This window comes from Aricia agestis, chromosome 2 (assembly GCF_905147365.1).
Source record: "Aricia agestis chromosome 2, ilAriAges1.1, whole genome shotgun sequence".
Lineage (NCBI taxonomy): Eukaryota > Metazoa > Arthropoda > Insecta > Lepidoptera > Lycaenidae > Aricia > Aricia agestis.
Window position 1 is genome coordinate 6,972,152 of NC_056407.1, and position 14,559 is coordinate 6,986,710.

General features: G+C 37.2%; 1 protein-coding gene and 1 long non-coding RNA gene across 3 annotated transcripts in view; both read left to right on the forward strand.

Moving 5' to 3' along the window:
- Positions 1 to 1,972: 1,972 nt before the first annotated feature.
- Positions 1,973 to 3,504, forward strand: LOC121738512. Its single transcript, XR_006037297.1, has 2 exons — positions 1,973 to 2,431; positions 2,602 to 3,504. It is a non-coding gene; the product is annotated as an uncharacterized LOC121738512 (long non-coding RNA).
- A 3,989-nt stretch (positions 3,505 to 7,493) lies between these two features.
- The window catches only part of LOC121736010 (treacle protein), a 67,046-nt gene continuing 59,980 nt past the window's right edge, over positions 7,494 to 14,559 (forward strand). The window contains exons 1-2 of one of the 2 annotated variants that reach the window (XM_042127037.1): positions 7,494 to 8,109; positions 8,412 to 8,469. In XM_042127037.1, the coding sequence (XP_041982971.1) occupies positions 8,044 to 8,109; positions 8,412 to 8,469 (124 nt within the window). In that variant the 5' untranslated portion in view covers positions 7,494 to 8,043. The remainder of the gene's footprint in view (positions 8,110 to 8,411; positions 8,470 to 14,559) is intronic. The other variant, XM_042127046.1, reaches the window with a different exon arrangement.

Genomic DNA, 14,559 nt, shown 5'->3' on the forward strand with positions numbered 1-14,559 from the left:
ATAAAATGAGTCGTAAAATATGGTGAAAAGTGAAAAATCAAACAAAAATAAAACCTAAGATGTGTCTTTCTTTAAGCGATATTTAAAAAAATCTATGGAAGTCTGTTTGCAGATAAGCTTAAAAACATCTCCATTTTGTCAGCTATCCAAAAAGGTATAACAACCTCATAAAAAAAACTTAGTTAAAAGGCCCCCAGTTAGCAAAAATTCCGGTCTTTTGTTAAGTGTCCTTGTTTGAAATGGGATACGTGCGAGCGAGATGAGATACGTTTTGTGTATGTGGGAGTGAGAAAAAAGATAGTTTGAGTTACTTTGGAGTTTGGATGACTAAACAAAATATTTTGCTTAGTCTGCTCATGCGATTCGTCCGTGGTATTCGATTCTTGCTCTGTGCTCTCTCTGTTTTTTGACTCAGCTTGTATTTCTGGACTGATCCCGTTTTATCTTCGTGACTACCTGTGCTTGCTTTGTGGACTTTGTTTTGTGCTTCTGATTTGGAACTGTTGAAAATGGCAGCCTATACGAACGAGGAATATGCTGACATGTTATTGTGTTACGGATATTGCGATGGTGTATCATCAAGAGCTCGTGCCGAATACACACGACGGTTTCCTAACCGCCGCGCCCCAGATGTCAGTGTGTTTGATAGTGTTTACCGACGAATTAGAGAGACTGGTTCAGTTTCAAGATGACAGTCTGACCTGGGTCGTCCACGTGTTAATGATGACGACGAACAAGATAACGATTTACAACGATTTAGATCAGATCCAACTACAACAACGAGTGTTGTTGCCCGAGATCTTGGATGCTCGCAGTGGAAAGTGTGGTCCACCGTCCATACACCTGGCTTATACCCATACCATTACACGCCCGTACAAGTCATCGAAGAAGGCGATCATGTGAGGAGATTGGATTTCTGCAGATTTATGCTGCATGCCGATTTAGAAGACCCAAATTTTTTTAAACGCATTTTGTGGACTGATGTGTCCAAATTTGACAAAGATGGTATAACAAATTACCACAATGCTCACTATTGGGCCTCAAAGGCAGACGGAAATCCAAAAAAGAAAAGAGCAAAGAGATCCCAGAGGCGATTTAGTTTGAATGTGTGGATGGGTATAGTTTGTAACCATTTATTTGGCCCATATTTTCAACCCGAAAATTTAAATGGAGAAACATATGAAAACTTTTTGACTGAATAATTACCACAACTATTGCAGGATTTATCGGTGGAAATCACCCAAAATATATGGTTTCAACACGACGGTTGTCCTGCACATTACCGAAGATCAGTCCGACAATTGCTAGATACGTCATACGACGTATACGGAGAGGTTGACCTACACCATGGCCAGCCAGAAGTCCCGACTTAACCCCCATGGGCTATTACGTATGGGGACACATGAAGACTTTGGTGTATGACGACCCCAATCCCATCACGAATGTAGAAGTTTTATGCCAAAAATGCGAACTACACTAACAAGGAGTAGTCAAAAGTGCTTTGAGAAAAAGAATGAGAATTTGTGTCCGAAACAGAGGCGGACATGTAGAAAATGAACTGTAAAAACAAAATTTAATAAATATTTACTGTTTACATTTTTTTGTTTAATTTTTAGAACTAAATAATTTTATTTCAATGCCCAGGGAGGCTATCGTCTGAGTTTTTTGTAATAAAAACTGCCTTTACCCTATAATGTTATACCTTTTTGGATAGCTGACAAAATGGAGATGTTTTTAAGCTCATCTGCAAACAGACTTCCATAGATTTTTTTTAAGTATCGCTTAAAGAAAGACACATCTTAGGTTTTTTTCTTGTTTTTACTCTGCAATTGTATTTTTTTTTATTGTAATGGATAGAGCAATTTATATTTTAAAATAAAACGTTTAAATAAACATACCAGAGCCTCAGATTACAAAAAGGAGATACAACAAAAGGCAAAAAATTGACTTTTTATGAAAAATACTTAAAATTAGTTTATCTCGAAAACCATTGGATTTAGGATAGGGTGTTTCATAGTCAAATCCGTCAGAAATGATCTAAACTATAGCCCCTTAAAGGGTCTAGGTCGACTTATGAGGTAACCCTGTATATTTCAACAAGAAATGGCTAACAAAAGCCAGCAACCGTCAATATATTGTTATCACGAATAGACTTAATACTTTATGTTTGATAGAGATTACGGAGAAAATAATTTTACTTCTAATTGAACTTAAGTCGTCATCATGAGTCTGCCGGTTCAATTCTAACCTGTTGAGAAGAACCGGCCGGCAAACTCGATACTCCAATCTTAATGCCTCCTGTAACAAGTCGACTTACATCGTCAACTTGTTAGTATTTTATAACAGCGCAAGAATCTCTTATGATTATTTCTATTTTACAATATATTTATAACGCAGTAACTACCTCCAAAATTCTACTTCTCTCTTATAGGTTGGTTTTATAGCTAAGCGTTTTGGCAGCGCCGTCGGAGTGCACGCGTTCGAAGATGTATGCGCTCGTCTACGATTAGACGTAGTTCAAGCGTGGTCGAGCGCATACATCTTCGAACGCGTGCGCTCCAACGGCGCTGCCGAAACGCTTAGCGACAAAACCAGCCATAGTGCCTTAATGTCGGGTTTCTATTTGTAATTCATACTTGCGTGGCCTTGTTTGTTACCTAAGTAATATAATGAATTTAGATGAAAAAACCTTATTGTCAAGACTGAAAATATACGGAGACCTCTTATGCAAGCGATCAAAGTTACGACACCACGCGACTGTATTTAGTATCATTTCACGATATAAAGTACATAATATAATAATCATTATTCACAATAAAAATATTGTACAGTAGACCATAATATCTATATCCCGAATCCGTTATCTGGGATATATTCCACAAATTAGCGTAAATTCAGATAACTAGAAGCAGTAAAGAATGCATACTGCATTCGCCGCGCAGACTCATTTTGTGTTGAGTGAGTACGAATTCAAAGACTCGTCTAAGTTAGTCTACTGTATAACATTTATTCTGTGATATATTTTAACATTTATCATGACATTAGGTCAGTAGGACAGCGACGATTTTGCCTTCGATCCGTTATCCAGTCGATCCAGGGTTATCGTAACAGCAGCAGGGTCAGATTTTATTTGTTTACACTCATTTTTAGTATATTAACGATAACATTTTATTCTGTGATCCTAAAATGAACTATATTTATGAATTTAACATGAATTTACCATCGCGAATTATAATATTATTCTATGTTTTCCAAAGAATTATAAATATCTTAGTACCATATTATTATATAAAACACACTTACAGTACATCCAAGCATTTATTTTCGGTTTGACACGAACTTGACTTGAATGTATAGCAGTCTCAACTTTGTACATATTTTTATAACGCCTTTATTAGTTAATAATCAATTAAATCTTTATATTATACACTTCTCTTTGTAGTAAAATACGTAGTTAGAAAGTAGACACTTGTACTTATGTTATTGTTGAATTTTGATTGTTAATGTTTGTACGAGGGCTGCTATTTATGTATCCGGAATTAAAAAAAGAAACAAACATATATCATTTAATATGGTTTTAATGCTTTTCAAAATATTCGCCGCGATGATCGACACACTTTTGCATACGCTGGAACCAATTTTCATAGCACTTTTTCCATTCTGATTGAGGTATCTCCAAAACGTGCATTTTGAACGCATCAACAGCCTCTTCGCGGCTCGAAAAACGTTGACCACGTAATTTGTTCTTCGCGTATGGAAATAAAAAGAAATCGTTAGGTGCCAAATCAGGGCTGTACGGCGGATGACCAGTCAATTCGATCTTTTGACCCTCCAAAAACTGAGTTGTTTCAGCTGAGGTGTGACAGCTAGCATTGTCGTGATGTAATATGATTCTGCGTTGTCGGTTGTCCTTTCTTATTTCTTCAAAGACTTCTGGTAAACAAATGGTCGTATACCATTCAGAATTAACCGTTTTACGATTCTCTAATGGCACTATAGCCACATGTCCATTAATTCCAAAAAAACAGGCGACCATTTGCTTCAAAGTACTTTTTGCACGAGTAACTTTTGTTGGTTTCGGCTCATCTTGGAACACCCACACCGTTGACTGTTGTTTAGTTTCGGGGTCATATGCATAGATCCAAGATTCATCACCTGTGTAGATATTATAAACGGCTTTTGACGTACCACGGTTGTATTTTTTTATCATTTTTTTGCACCAATCGACACGAGCCCGTTTTTGATCGATTGTCAAGTTGTGCGGAATCCAACGCGAACATATTTTTTTTACAGCCAAATGTTCGTGTTATATCTTATGTATGCTCGTCATACTTATGCCTAAGGACGCCTCTATCTCGCGATATGTAACATGACGATCACGCATTATTAGTTCCCGCACAGCATCTATATTTTGTGGGACAACAGCTGTTTTTGGGCGACCTTCTTTATTTTCATCCGTGAGCATAGACCGCCCACGATTAAACTCACTGTACCAGTGATAAACAGTGGTTTTTGATGGTGCTTCATCTCCAAAAGTTGCGGTGAGTTGAATAAAGCACTGTTGTTGATTTAGCCCACGCCGAAAATCGTAGTAAATCATTGCACGAAAATGTTCACGCGTTAAATCCATGGCAAATGAAGACACGCAATTTTCAAAATGACGCCACAATGGAAAAATAATTGACAGTCACATGAAACAAAATGTATTCTTCAACCAAAGAGTTCTATTTTCAAATGTTGTAATTACTTTTTAAATATTGTTCTTGTAAGTGGCCAGTTCCGGATACATAAATAGCAGCCCTCGTATGTAAAAATATTTTTGTATAGTATCTATGTAGATTGTATGTTGTGTAATGTGTTGTTATTAATTATGTTTATGCTAGTTTATATGAACTTTAGAATAATTATAGGTCTACTATAATCTGATGGCAAAAAGTGAGTAATTAAAATTGACTCTAACAATATCGGGGTAATTGGAATAAAACATTTTGATCCTTTTTTTTCCTTATAGCGGCTTATTCTGTGTGTGAAACATGCAAATAAAAAAATGTGTCCCATTGGATTTGATTTCAAAAAATATCCTTGATCATTATCAAGGATATTTTTTTAAAATCTGCCGTCAAAATTTGCCATCAGATTCTGGTAGACCTATACATAATATTATAAATGGGTGCTATAAAGTTAAGGTGCGTAGTATAGGACGGGCAAGTAATTTAAAATAATTAGAAAATGTACTACTGTATCATATTTTCATGTAAGGGCCAACCCACACGTACCACAACCACACGACGTGGTCGGGCATATATTTCGTATTGTAAATGAACTGAACCATTCACACGTACCACATTTTGCAGTCGTTGTCGATCACTTGTGTGATACCGACCACATCGCAACCACAACGTTGCGTCGATGCAATGACAGTGCGCGCACACCGTCCGCGCTCTTCCCCCACTCCGTTTCATTGACTTTCGTACGTAACCACATCGCAACCACTGGCGACAACGCAACGTCGGTATTTTGTCGGTACCACAACGCAACTACAACTACAAAAAGCTGCAGCGACACCATTCCACACATAACCACTGCTCGACGACATTTTGTCGTTGCGATGTGGTGTGGTTGTGACTGGTACGTGTGGGTTGGCCGGCCTTAGGTATGATATAGTAAAGCTATTTTCTTCACAGTTGAAATAATATGGGAAATAAATAGAGATACATAGCTGTGTATCCATCATATAAGTTTTATATTTTAATCCAAACGTTATACTGCCAATCCAAAAATGTGTCTTCATTGATATTTAGTCAAAGAGTATAAAACGTATCATAATATTCTAATGTAGATGGGGTCAAATTGTTAAAATATTATTTTAAGATTGTTGTTGTGATTAACTTGGATGTGAGAATGATTGTCTATGGATCTATGTATTTTATGATAATATTTACCAAATATCCAAAGTGTTTTCTTTGTCCATTGCCATACCAGCTTATGCCAGTCTAAATTATTGTCGTCACTCTATTTAGGCCCCTAATTTATATATTTTATGAGAGTAGGCCACTTTGTTTCCGCCGCCCCATGTGCGTAATATTATGTAGGGCCTCTATATGGACGCTGCCGGCCCCCTTGACACTGCGCTCCCCTAGGACGCTGCCGCGGCCGTCCCTAGGCCGGCCTAGCACAGCACAGCCCTAGATTAATTAAATAAATAAAATATAGATGTGTTTTGTCCTTTTCGGAAAATGCGCTTATTGGGCAAGGTCACAGAATATATTTTATTAGTGCAAGGTGCAAATCAAAAAAAAGCATATCCGTTGTGCAAAAGGGGTTTTTACACAAAAAACGTCTCGTATTCGGTATATTAAATGTTGGTTTACTATTTAAGGCTGCCGAAACCATCTTTAAAATGTAAGAAAATAATTCCTGCATCAGTACCCTATTAATGGCATTATGATAATACAAATATTATTAATATTATTGCACAATTGTTGCAAACATCGAATAGTTGTGCTATTAGCAGAAAGAAGAACTCCTTTTTGATTTGTTGTTCAACAAATAGGTACGTGAATTCCAATTTGATTTTGAATTTAGCCGGGTAAAACGCGGCAGGGTACTCGGCAGAAATCGGCTGCAGTCGGAACGTTTACGCAGGTAACAGATATGGCCGCTCTATTCATTATGGCAAGCGATGAAAATCCGACTCGAGATAGAAAATATAAACATGCCTAAATTTAAAAATGTTAGAAGCCTCATAAGATAATAGGGAATTTCTTCTATTTTATGTAAATTCTCACTAATTTTTTCAGTGCGGCTGGTGAGTGCTGACTTACAAGAACAATTCAGAAACCCGCTTTCCAGTGAAAATAGAAAGAACTACATCATATTTTATTCACAAGAGAAATGAAAGTAGAGTTAAAGAAATTGAAGCTACTGAATATACCGACATCCAAAGGTTATCTTCCAACTTATTCCTTTTATTAATTATGGTATTTAGCTAGTATGTAGTTAATAAAATAAAATAGTAATGTCATAAAAGTAAAATAAAGGAGAGCATAGAGGTAATAATAAGAAAGTAGCACAATGACCCCAATGGCGGTGGAGCTACTTCAGCTTCCCCCACACCTGTCCTTATTTATTTTATTTTTTATCCTTTTTTGTTCATTAATGCAATGGATTTTGGATGCAGATAGGTACTCTTCATATCAGGTAAAGCAAATCTGCACTAACTAAATAGGTAGATCCTGATTAATCATTAATTCAGTATTACTTACATGTAGATTGTAGAATGTGGATATAATTTAAATATTTATTTTCATCAATAAATCTATATGACGTATCCACATTTTCTAGCCCTCGCTTTTTATCAGGCAGAGCTATATTATCAACTCACGGTTATATAACTTGAACCTGTGCCGCTATTGCCATCTCTCTCGTAGCCACAACACTTTACCGATTGTTCGAGACGAGCCTCCATCTCGAGTATCAGAAAGGGACGCAAGATAATGCATTAAATTTCGATCCTATTCTGTAATGTTTTGTCCAATCGCGTCCGATCTCTGCGTGTTCCGGTTCTTTGTCATCAATGGGTTGCCGGGCGAGATCATTTTGAGTGCCACTTGAAAACGATTTACACTAAATTTAAGCCAGCTAACGATATATGAGTTTTTCGCTAGTATTTCGAGGGACAATTAATATATTTTGGCAACAAAATTGCGGCCGAGAAGACAGTATTCGGTATAATTGTTCGTTAGGCCCTTTCGACATTAATGAGCCGTACCCACTTCAGCTGACTGCGTCGTACGCAAGGCTACTCCAACTAAAGTAGTAGTAGTCCGGCGATCGACGGAGACGGTCGAGTGCACGCTCGCGGAGTGATAAGCGGATGTGTTATTGAGTTTTAAGATGGTTTTAGAACGTTTGCCATAGGCGGAGCCGCGTCTCGTTCGCTCGTAAACGTTTTATTGTCGAAATTCTGTAGCTCGGGGACGAGTCGGGGTGCGTCGCGAGTGTGTGCCGTGGAGGACGACCTGGACGAGCCGAGGCTCAATAATGCTCAAATTCCTGACTCATAAGCTACGAACGCATTCTTTGAATGAGGAGAACGTTTCCGAGAAGGTGGGTGTCGGCGCGGCCCAGCCGGCTTCGCGCTGTGAAGGTCACACCGCCACCAGAAAATGGCCGCCTCGTTCGCGAGAACAAAGGAGCGGAACGATCGCGAGCTTTCGGAGCGAGCGATTCGCTCTTATTCGGTTCAAAATAAAGCACAGTATTCGCAAATGTATTTAGAATCGGGAGAGTTTGCAATTAGAACGAAAAATCGGTGGAAAACTGCGATAGAGCGGCATCTCGGTGGCGGTGTGTATGATGGCGGACGCACCGATTGATCGGATGTTTGAGTTGTTTTTATTTGTTTTCAGGTGGAGGAGCGGGACTCCGGCACCGAGTCGGATGACGAGGCGGACCGGACGGACGCCGGTGAGTGCCAGCCTCAGCGAAATAACTGAATAACGATCCCAGCTACATCAATCTGTGTCACTATCTTACGCACGATCGCGTTTACCGGCCGGCGTAGGTTTACGTCAGTTGTCGCTCATAGTGTTTATATTTTATCAACGTATACATACAGAATACTGGTTTTCTGATACCTATACATCCGAGGCTTCATCTAGAATGGACGATGTTACCTTTATATTACACAATGAGGAGGCGGTTTATTGAGATTTATCAATCGTCATTTAGGTACCTATATTATGTAAACAATTACAAAATTATCAAAATCATTTATGCCTAAATCTTATGGTTAAAACTGATTAACTACTGATAAAGCGAGGTGACCCGATTAGGCTGTTCATCAATGCTCCTTAGTCCTTTAGATTTTCATTTCTTATTAGAGTGATCGTGACATGAATGATACGTGATCATTAATACGTCGTAATAGGCACCCACCTACATCCTAATTATTCTGCAGTAGAATTATAAAGGACCAATGGCGTATATTTTCTTTGTTAGTAGTACGACCTTCAGTAGTGACCTTGAACTTGTATTACAATAGATTTGGCTGTTAAACCGGTACATGGTTACGCTTTTAAGTGTTAAAATATTACAAACGTATATGCAGTAGTAAAATTCAACTTAATCAGAGATTTAATACTTGAAACTGGCAATGAATAAATTATACTTTTTGTAGCTTTTTGTTATGGTTACTAATGTAAGGGATGATTCAGTAGACAATTTACAAAAGCAAGTCTCTTGAGTTGTCGTCGTTATTGATTGTGTTTCGTAGTTGTATAAACCCATGTAACCATCACGTAACCTTATTCGTAGATACAGAGACCAGACATACAGTAGATATTACTAAATAATGGTCGCTGTTAAGCATTAGTGTCCTAACCCACAATTTTTTTTGTTGTTAAATTTTGAATGCAGTCTTGTTCTAAATCATCTAAAGAACATAACTGCATTCATAACTCAATACGTAATTTTTTGTGGGTTAGTACACGAATGCTTAACAGCGTCCTTATGTGGTAACGATTTAGATTTCTTTTACGTTCGTCTGTGAATACTTTTTTATCATGTATCGGGGTCTTGGTCCTTGTTAAGGGATTAAACCGGCCAAGTGCGAGTTGGACTCGCCCATGAAGGGTTCCGCAGCAGTAATAAGGTTTATTTCTATGAAATTAAAAGGTTTTTGATTTATTTTTATATTTCAGTTGATTTAATCAAAGTTAAATTGATGTTTACAATTTATGACGTATAAAAAAACTACTTGCTAGATCTCGTTCAAACCAATTTTCGTTGGTAGTTTTATAGTAATGTACATCATATATTTTTTTAGAATTATCATGCCCCTACTTTAGAAGTTAGAGGGGGGACACACATTTTACCACTTTGGAAGAGTCTCTCTCGCAAACTATTCAGGTTAGAAAAAAATGATATTGGAAACCTCAATATGATTTTTGAAGACCTATCCATAGATACGCATAGGTGAGATGATTTTTTTTTTGTTTCAGTTGTACCTATGGGGACCCCTAACATTTTAAATATTTTTTTCCATTTTTGTATCAAAATCTTAATGCGGTTCACAGACTACATCTACTTACCAAGTTTCAATAGTATAGCTCTTATAGTTTCGGAGAAAAGTGGCTGTGACATACGGACGGACAGACAGACATGACGAATCTATAAGGGTTCCGTTTTTTGCCATTTGGCTACGGAACCCTAAAAATGTCGCTAGTCGCTAGGCTATTGGCGCCAATAAAGCTTACGATTTTTATTTATCATTGACTTTGGGTAAAATACTAAAAACTCCTTCATTAAATTGATGGGCTACCAATCAGCTGTTCTTGTAACTTAGTAAAGAAATACAATATACTTATTAAATTAAACTCGTGCTGTTGTATCGTCTGATCAGGGGATTAATGGGATTTGTAATACGAAGCAAGGCTTAAATCCTATTAGAGTTGCGGTAACGCTTCCAATGTAAGCATTCCCTTTTGAACAGTTCAAAGGGTATTAAGTTTCCACCTAAAATAGTTATAGGTATTACTGCAATGCGTATGGAACAATGTTTGTTATGCCTAAATTAATTAAAAATAATCAGCACATTTCACCGACTAACCTGTAATAACCATCTTTTACTTTAAAAAAAAAACATTTAAAAAAGTGAGAAAACACCAAATAACGCTTTGAACGGGATAGCCAAAAACTAGTAATCTAACAAGAATAGTGGAATGGATGCCCTTTTAAATAGCCTTTAGTCTATATCGTTCCACTACCTTGTGAGGACCTACGCCAAGGTCTCGCTTCTGGGCCACCATTGACCTGTGACCAGCTCGGCTAAGGATGTCGTCCTCTATTGTCGATTCAAACGTAGACATGTAACACGCGGGATGTATATTATAATAATAATAACTCCCACACCGGTTTCGGCGACGGTGGCCTGTTTCATTAAAACCAGGCCAGTTACGCAGGAATAATTTTTATAGTGCCCAAGTGTGTGCGCAGTACACAAGAGCACCCTCTATTCCTTTACTCTCATAACCCAGTGGGACAGAAGACCGACACGTGCTCGACTGGCGAGAGATCAGGCGCAGGACCGACTTTTTACATGCCCACCATGAATCGTCTGACTTGTCAGACAATCAGGTGATCTGCCTGCATTGTCCTAACCAAACTTGGAAATAGCATGTTTCCAACGCGGGAATCGAACCCACGATCTGCGAGTCAAGAGCCATGCTCTTAACCACGGAGGCGCGATGGCTTTAGATATCACATTTTAAGGTATATTTTTGTTCCTGGACCAGCTCGGATGGTCATAGTGCCGTCGTATACCCTAGATTTTAATCTGTGCTTCATGCGTATGGTTTTTTACGGGCATTGGTCCAACACATAATATTGAATATTCCCACCACTGCCATTCCTGTAAAAGGTGTATGTACGGTATATTTTATACTGCAGGCTCCAATCTCGGCTTAGCGTAGAATGGTCGAATAATTTTTGTGGCGTCACAATTCAAATACAGAAACACCCTGGTCCCTCCCTGTCCATGTAAAATACGTATCTGTGAACTCTGGAATCGGTATTATGTGGAATATCCCGCTATCGGATGATTGATTGCAGTTGATTACAATATTCTCACCTTCCGTGTCACTCCGAGGTAGACCCGTTACCTAATGACTGTGATTACCTCTGTGAGTTTTGATGCGATTTTGCATTATTCATAGTACTAATGATACTAAAACACAGAAAGTTTCCTTTTTGAAGCGTAGTACATACTTATTACTTATAACTCAATGATTTGAGGACTGGTGAGACTAAAAGTGGCTGTAAAGAAAGAAAATCACTTGTGCCCGGTTTCAAAGTTTTTAGGGTTTCGTACCCGAAGGGTATTAAAACGAGACCCTATTACTAAGACTTCGATGTCTGTCTGTGCGTCTGTCTGTCTCCAGGCTGTATCTTAAGAACCGCTGTAGTTAGACTTCTGAAATTTTCACAGATTGTGTAGGTATATCTGTTGCAGCTATAACAACAAACACTAAAAACAAAATAAATTAAATATATTATATAAGGAGGGCTCTCATACAAAAAACCAATTTTTTTGACCGATATCAATAACGGCAATTGGTAGGAACTTGAAATGTTCACAAAATACCTAGTTGTATATATTTATACTTTAATGATTATTAATCATACAAAAAAAAATTTTAACATATTTTTGGTTACTCTATAATGGTACGGAACCCATCGTGCGCGAGTCCAACTCGCACTTGGCTGATTTTTTTACTAGCACTTTATATTGACTAGCACTAAAATATTAACCAATCAACAACACTGTTGAATAGATACAATCCTGTCAAAGAACTTCGAGAAACTGGACGTTACTCTCTCTAGGATATAAATTGCGATGGAACAGTATTGGCATATCGAAGGTATATTCGTGCTTTTTAAAAGTTTTAATCATTGTGACTTTTCCAAGATGCAAGTAACCCTGCAAATATCTGTAGAGGTTTTTTTTTCAAGAGAATATATTTAAATATTTTAGAGCTGAAAAGAGGTTGTAAAATGTAACAAAATTCTGGTAACGTTGTTTTACAGTTCTGTCGCCTATTTGAATTCCGAAACAAGTGATAGATGACTTATATTCTACGTGTGGGTATAAGTGTTCTGAGAGATAAATATGTTATAAAACCATGATATATTTTCTGGCTTTATAGCATGGATATCAGAATATTGTGTTTGTATAGGTATTGAACAATATTATGTTTTATTTATTCTATCTCCTGTCATTTTTTGATTTTGTATTTTAACCCGACTACGGCGGCAAAGCAAAAGGAGAGTTATGATTTTGACAGGCTATGTATGTATGTATGTATGTATGTTCATCTGTTCCCTCGTAACAAAATTTTCAGAATACTGAACTGAACAAAGTTGCTAATGTAGTTGCAAGTAAATGGACACAGTAGACTCTACCAAGATGCATTCGTTGTAAATTGACAATAATGTCATACAATACTATTCTGAAGTATGCAATATTCACTATGTAGAGATAAATTTTCATGTTTGGAAAACCGCAGTCACACGTTGTCAAAGTGCTACGGTAGGTATATGTAACGTGTCACTACGCCTTTCCAAACATGAAAATTTATCTCTACATAGTGAATATTGCATACTTCAGAATAGTATTGTATGACATTATTGTCAATTTACAACGAAGGCATCTTGGTAGAGTCTACTGTGTCCATTTACTTGCAACTACATTAGCAACTTTGTTGTTCAGTATTCTGAAAATCTTCTTTTATACTTTTTCAGCGTCGTTTTTTGTCGTAGTTGGGTTTTAGTTTTTTTACTTTTTGTTATTAAGTTATTGTATAACATCTTATCGACGTCTTAGATATAATAAATCTTGTCTCAAAGTGTTTGTTAACATAAACTCTCTCGAATCGCCTCTACCAATTTTCATGAAATGTTTGTCCATTTTTGGTACTTAAGTCTAATATAATCTACCAGATAACTTTCTTATAAATTATAATAATATCTATGCCAATTGGCAAAACAATGTCTGCCGTGTCAGCTAGCGTGTGTATATTAAACAAAATATGGCATTTGCGACTTGCGAGTGTGATCACGTCACGCGTGATTATTTCTTTTATCGGGAAAGTCAAACAAAAGTCAAGGTCTCGTCTACATAACAATCATAATATGCGAACACTGTGTTGTCATACTTCATAACTCTGCCTAATTCATTTCAAACAGAGTAATGGAGGTATCGAGTTACACGACTACCTAATGGTGGCAGATGTGCATGTCAGTTCACTGGACACTGCTAATGGGTCCCATTTTGGACAAGTTTAGCAAATGAATTCCTGGAAGTACAGCTACGTCCGATGACTGGATAAATACGACGATATAATATCAGTGTCTAGGTCCTAGGATATGGCTGTTCAGTAGAAGTCTTATACGAAGCCTCGCGAAGAAAATGATAAATAGAAAGAGAAGGAGGAAAAGTATATCGCAAATGAGATATAATAATCTATACTAATATTATAAAGTGGAAGAGTTTGTTTGTTACGCCCTAATCTCAGGAACTACTGGTCTGATTTGAAAATTTATTTCAGTATCAGATAGCCCATTTATCGAGGAAGGCCATAGGCTATATTTTATCACGCTAAGACTGATAGCGAATAGGAGCGAAGAAATGGAGAAAAGTGTGGAAAAAAAACGGGGGAAATTATTTGAACGGGCTTATCTCACGAACTACTGGAGCAATTTTTCTGTTATTTGGCACAAATAAGATAAGAGGATCATAGGCTATTTTTTGTGGACTAATTTGTCTGTGAAATATCTAATTTACGCTCGATGCCGCACGGAACGTCTAGTATTCTATAAGTAATTAGTTGAGTACTTAAAGGTAAACGAGTAAGGATTTTCCATCAATTTATTTCATAAATAATACATGGACATAATTTTAAAGGATAATACGGAGAATATGTTAAACTAAAAATAAGTATTTAACCTTAAAATAAGTAATTAACCTTGACCCTAGGTGAAGGGAACAATTTTCTTTCT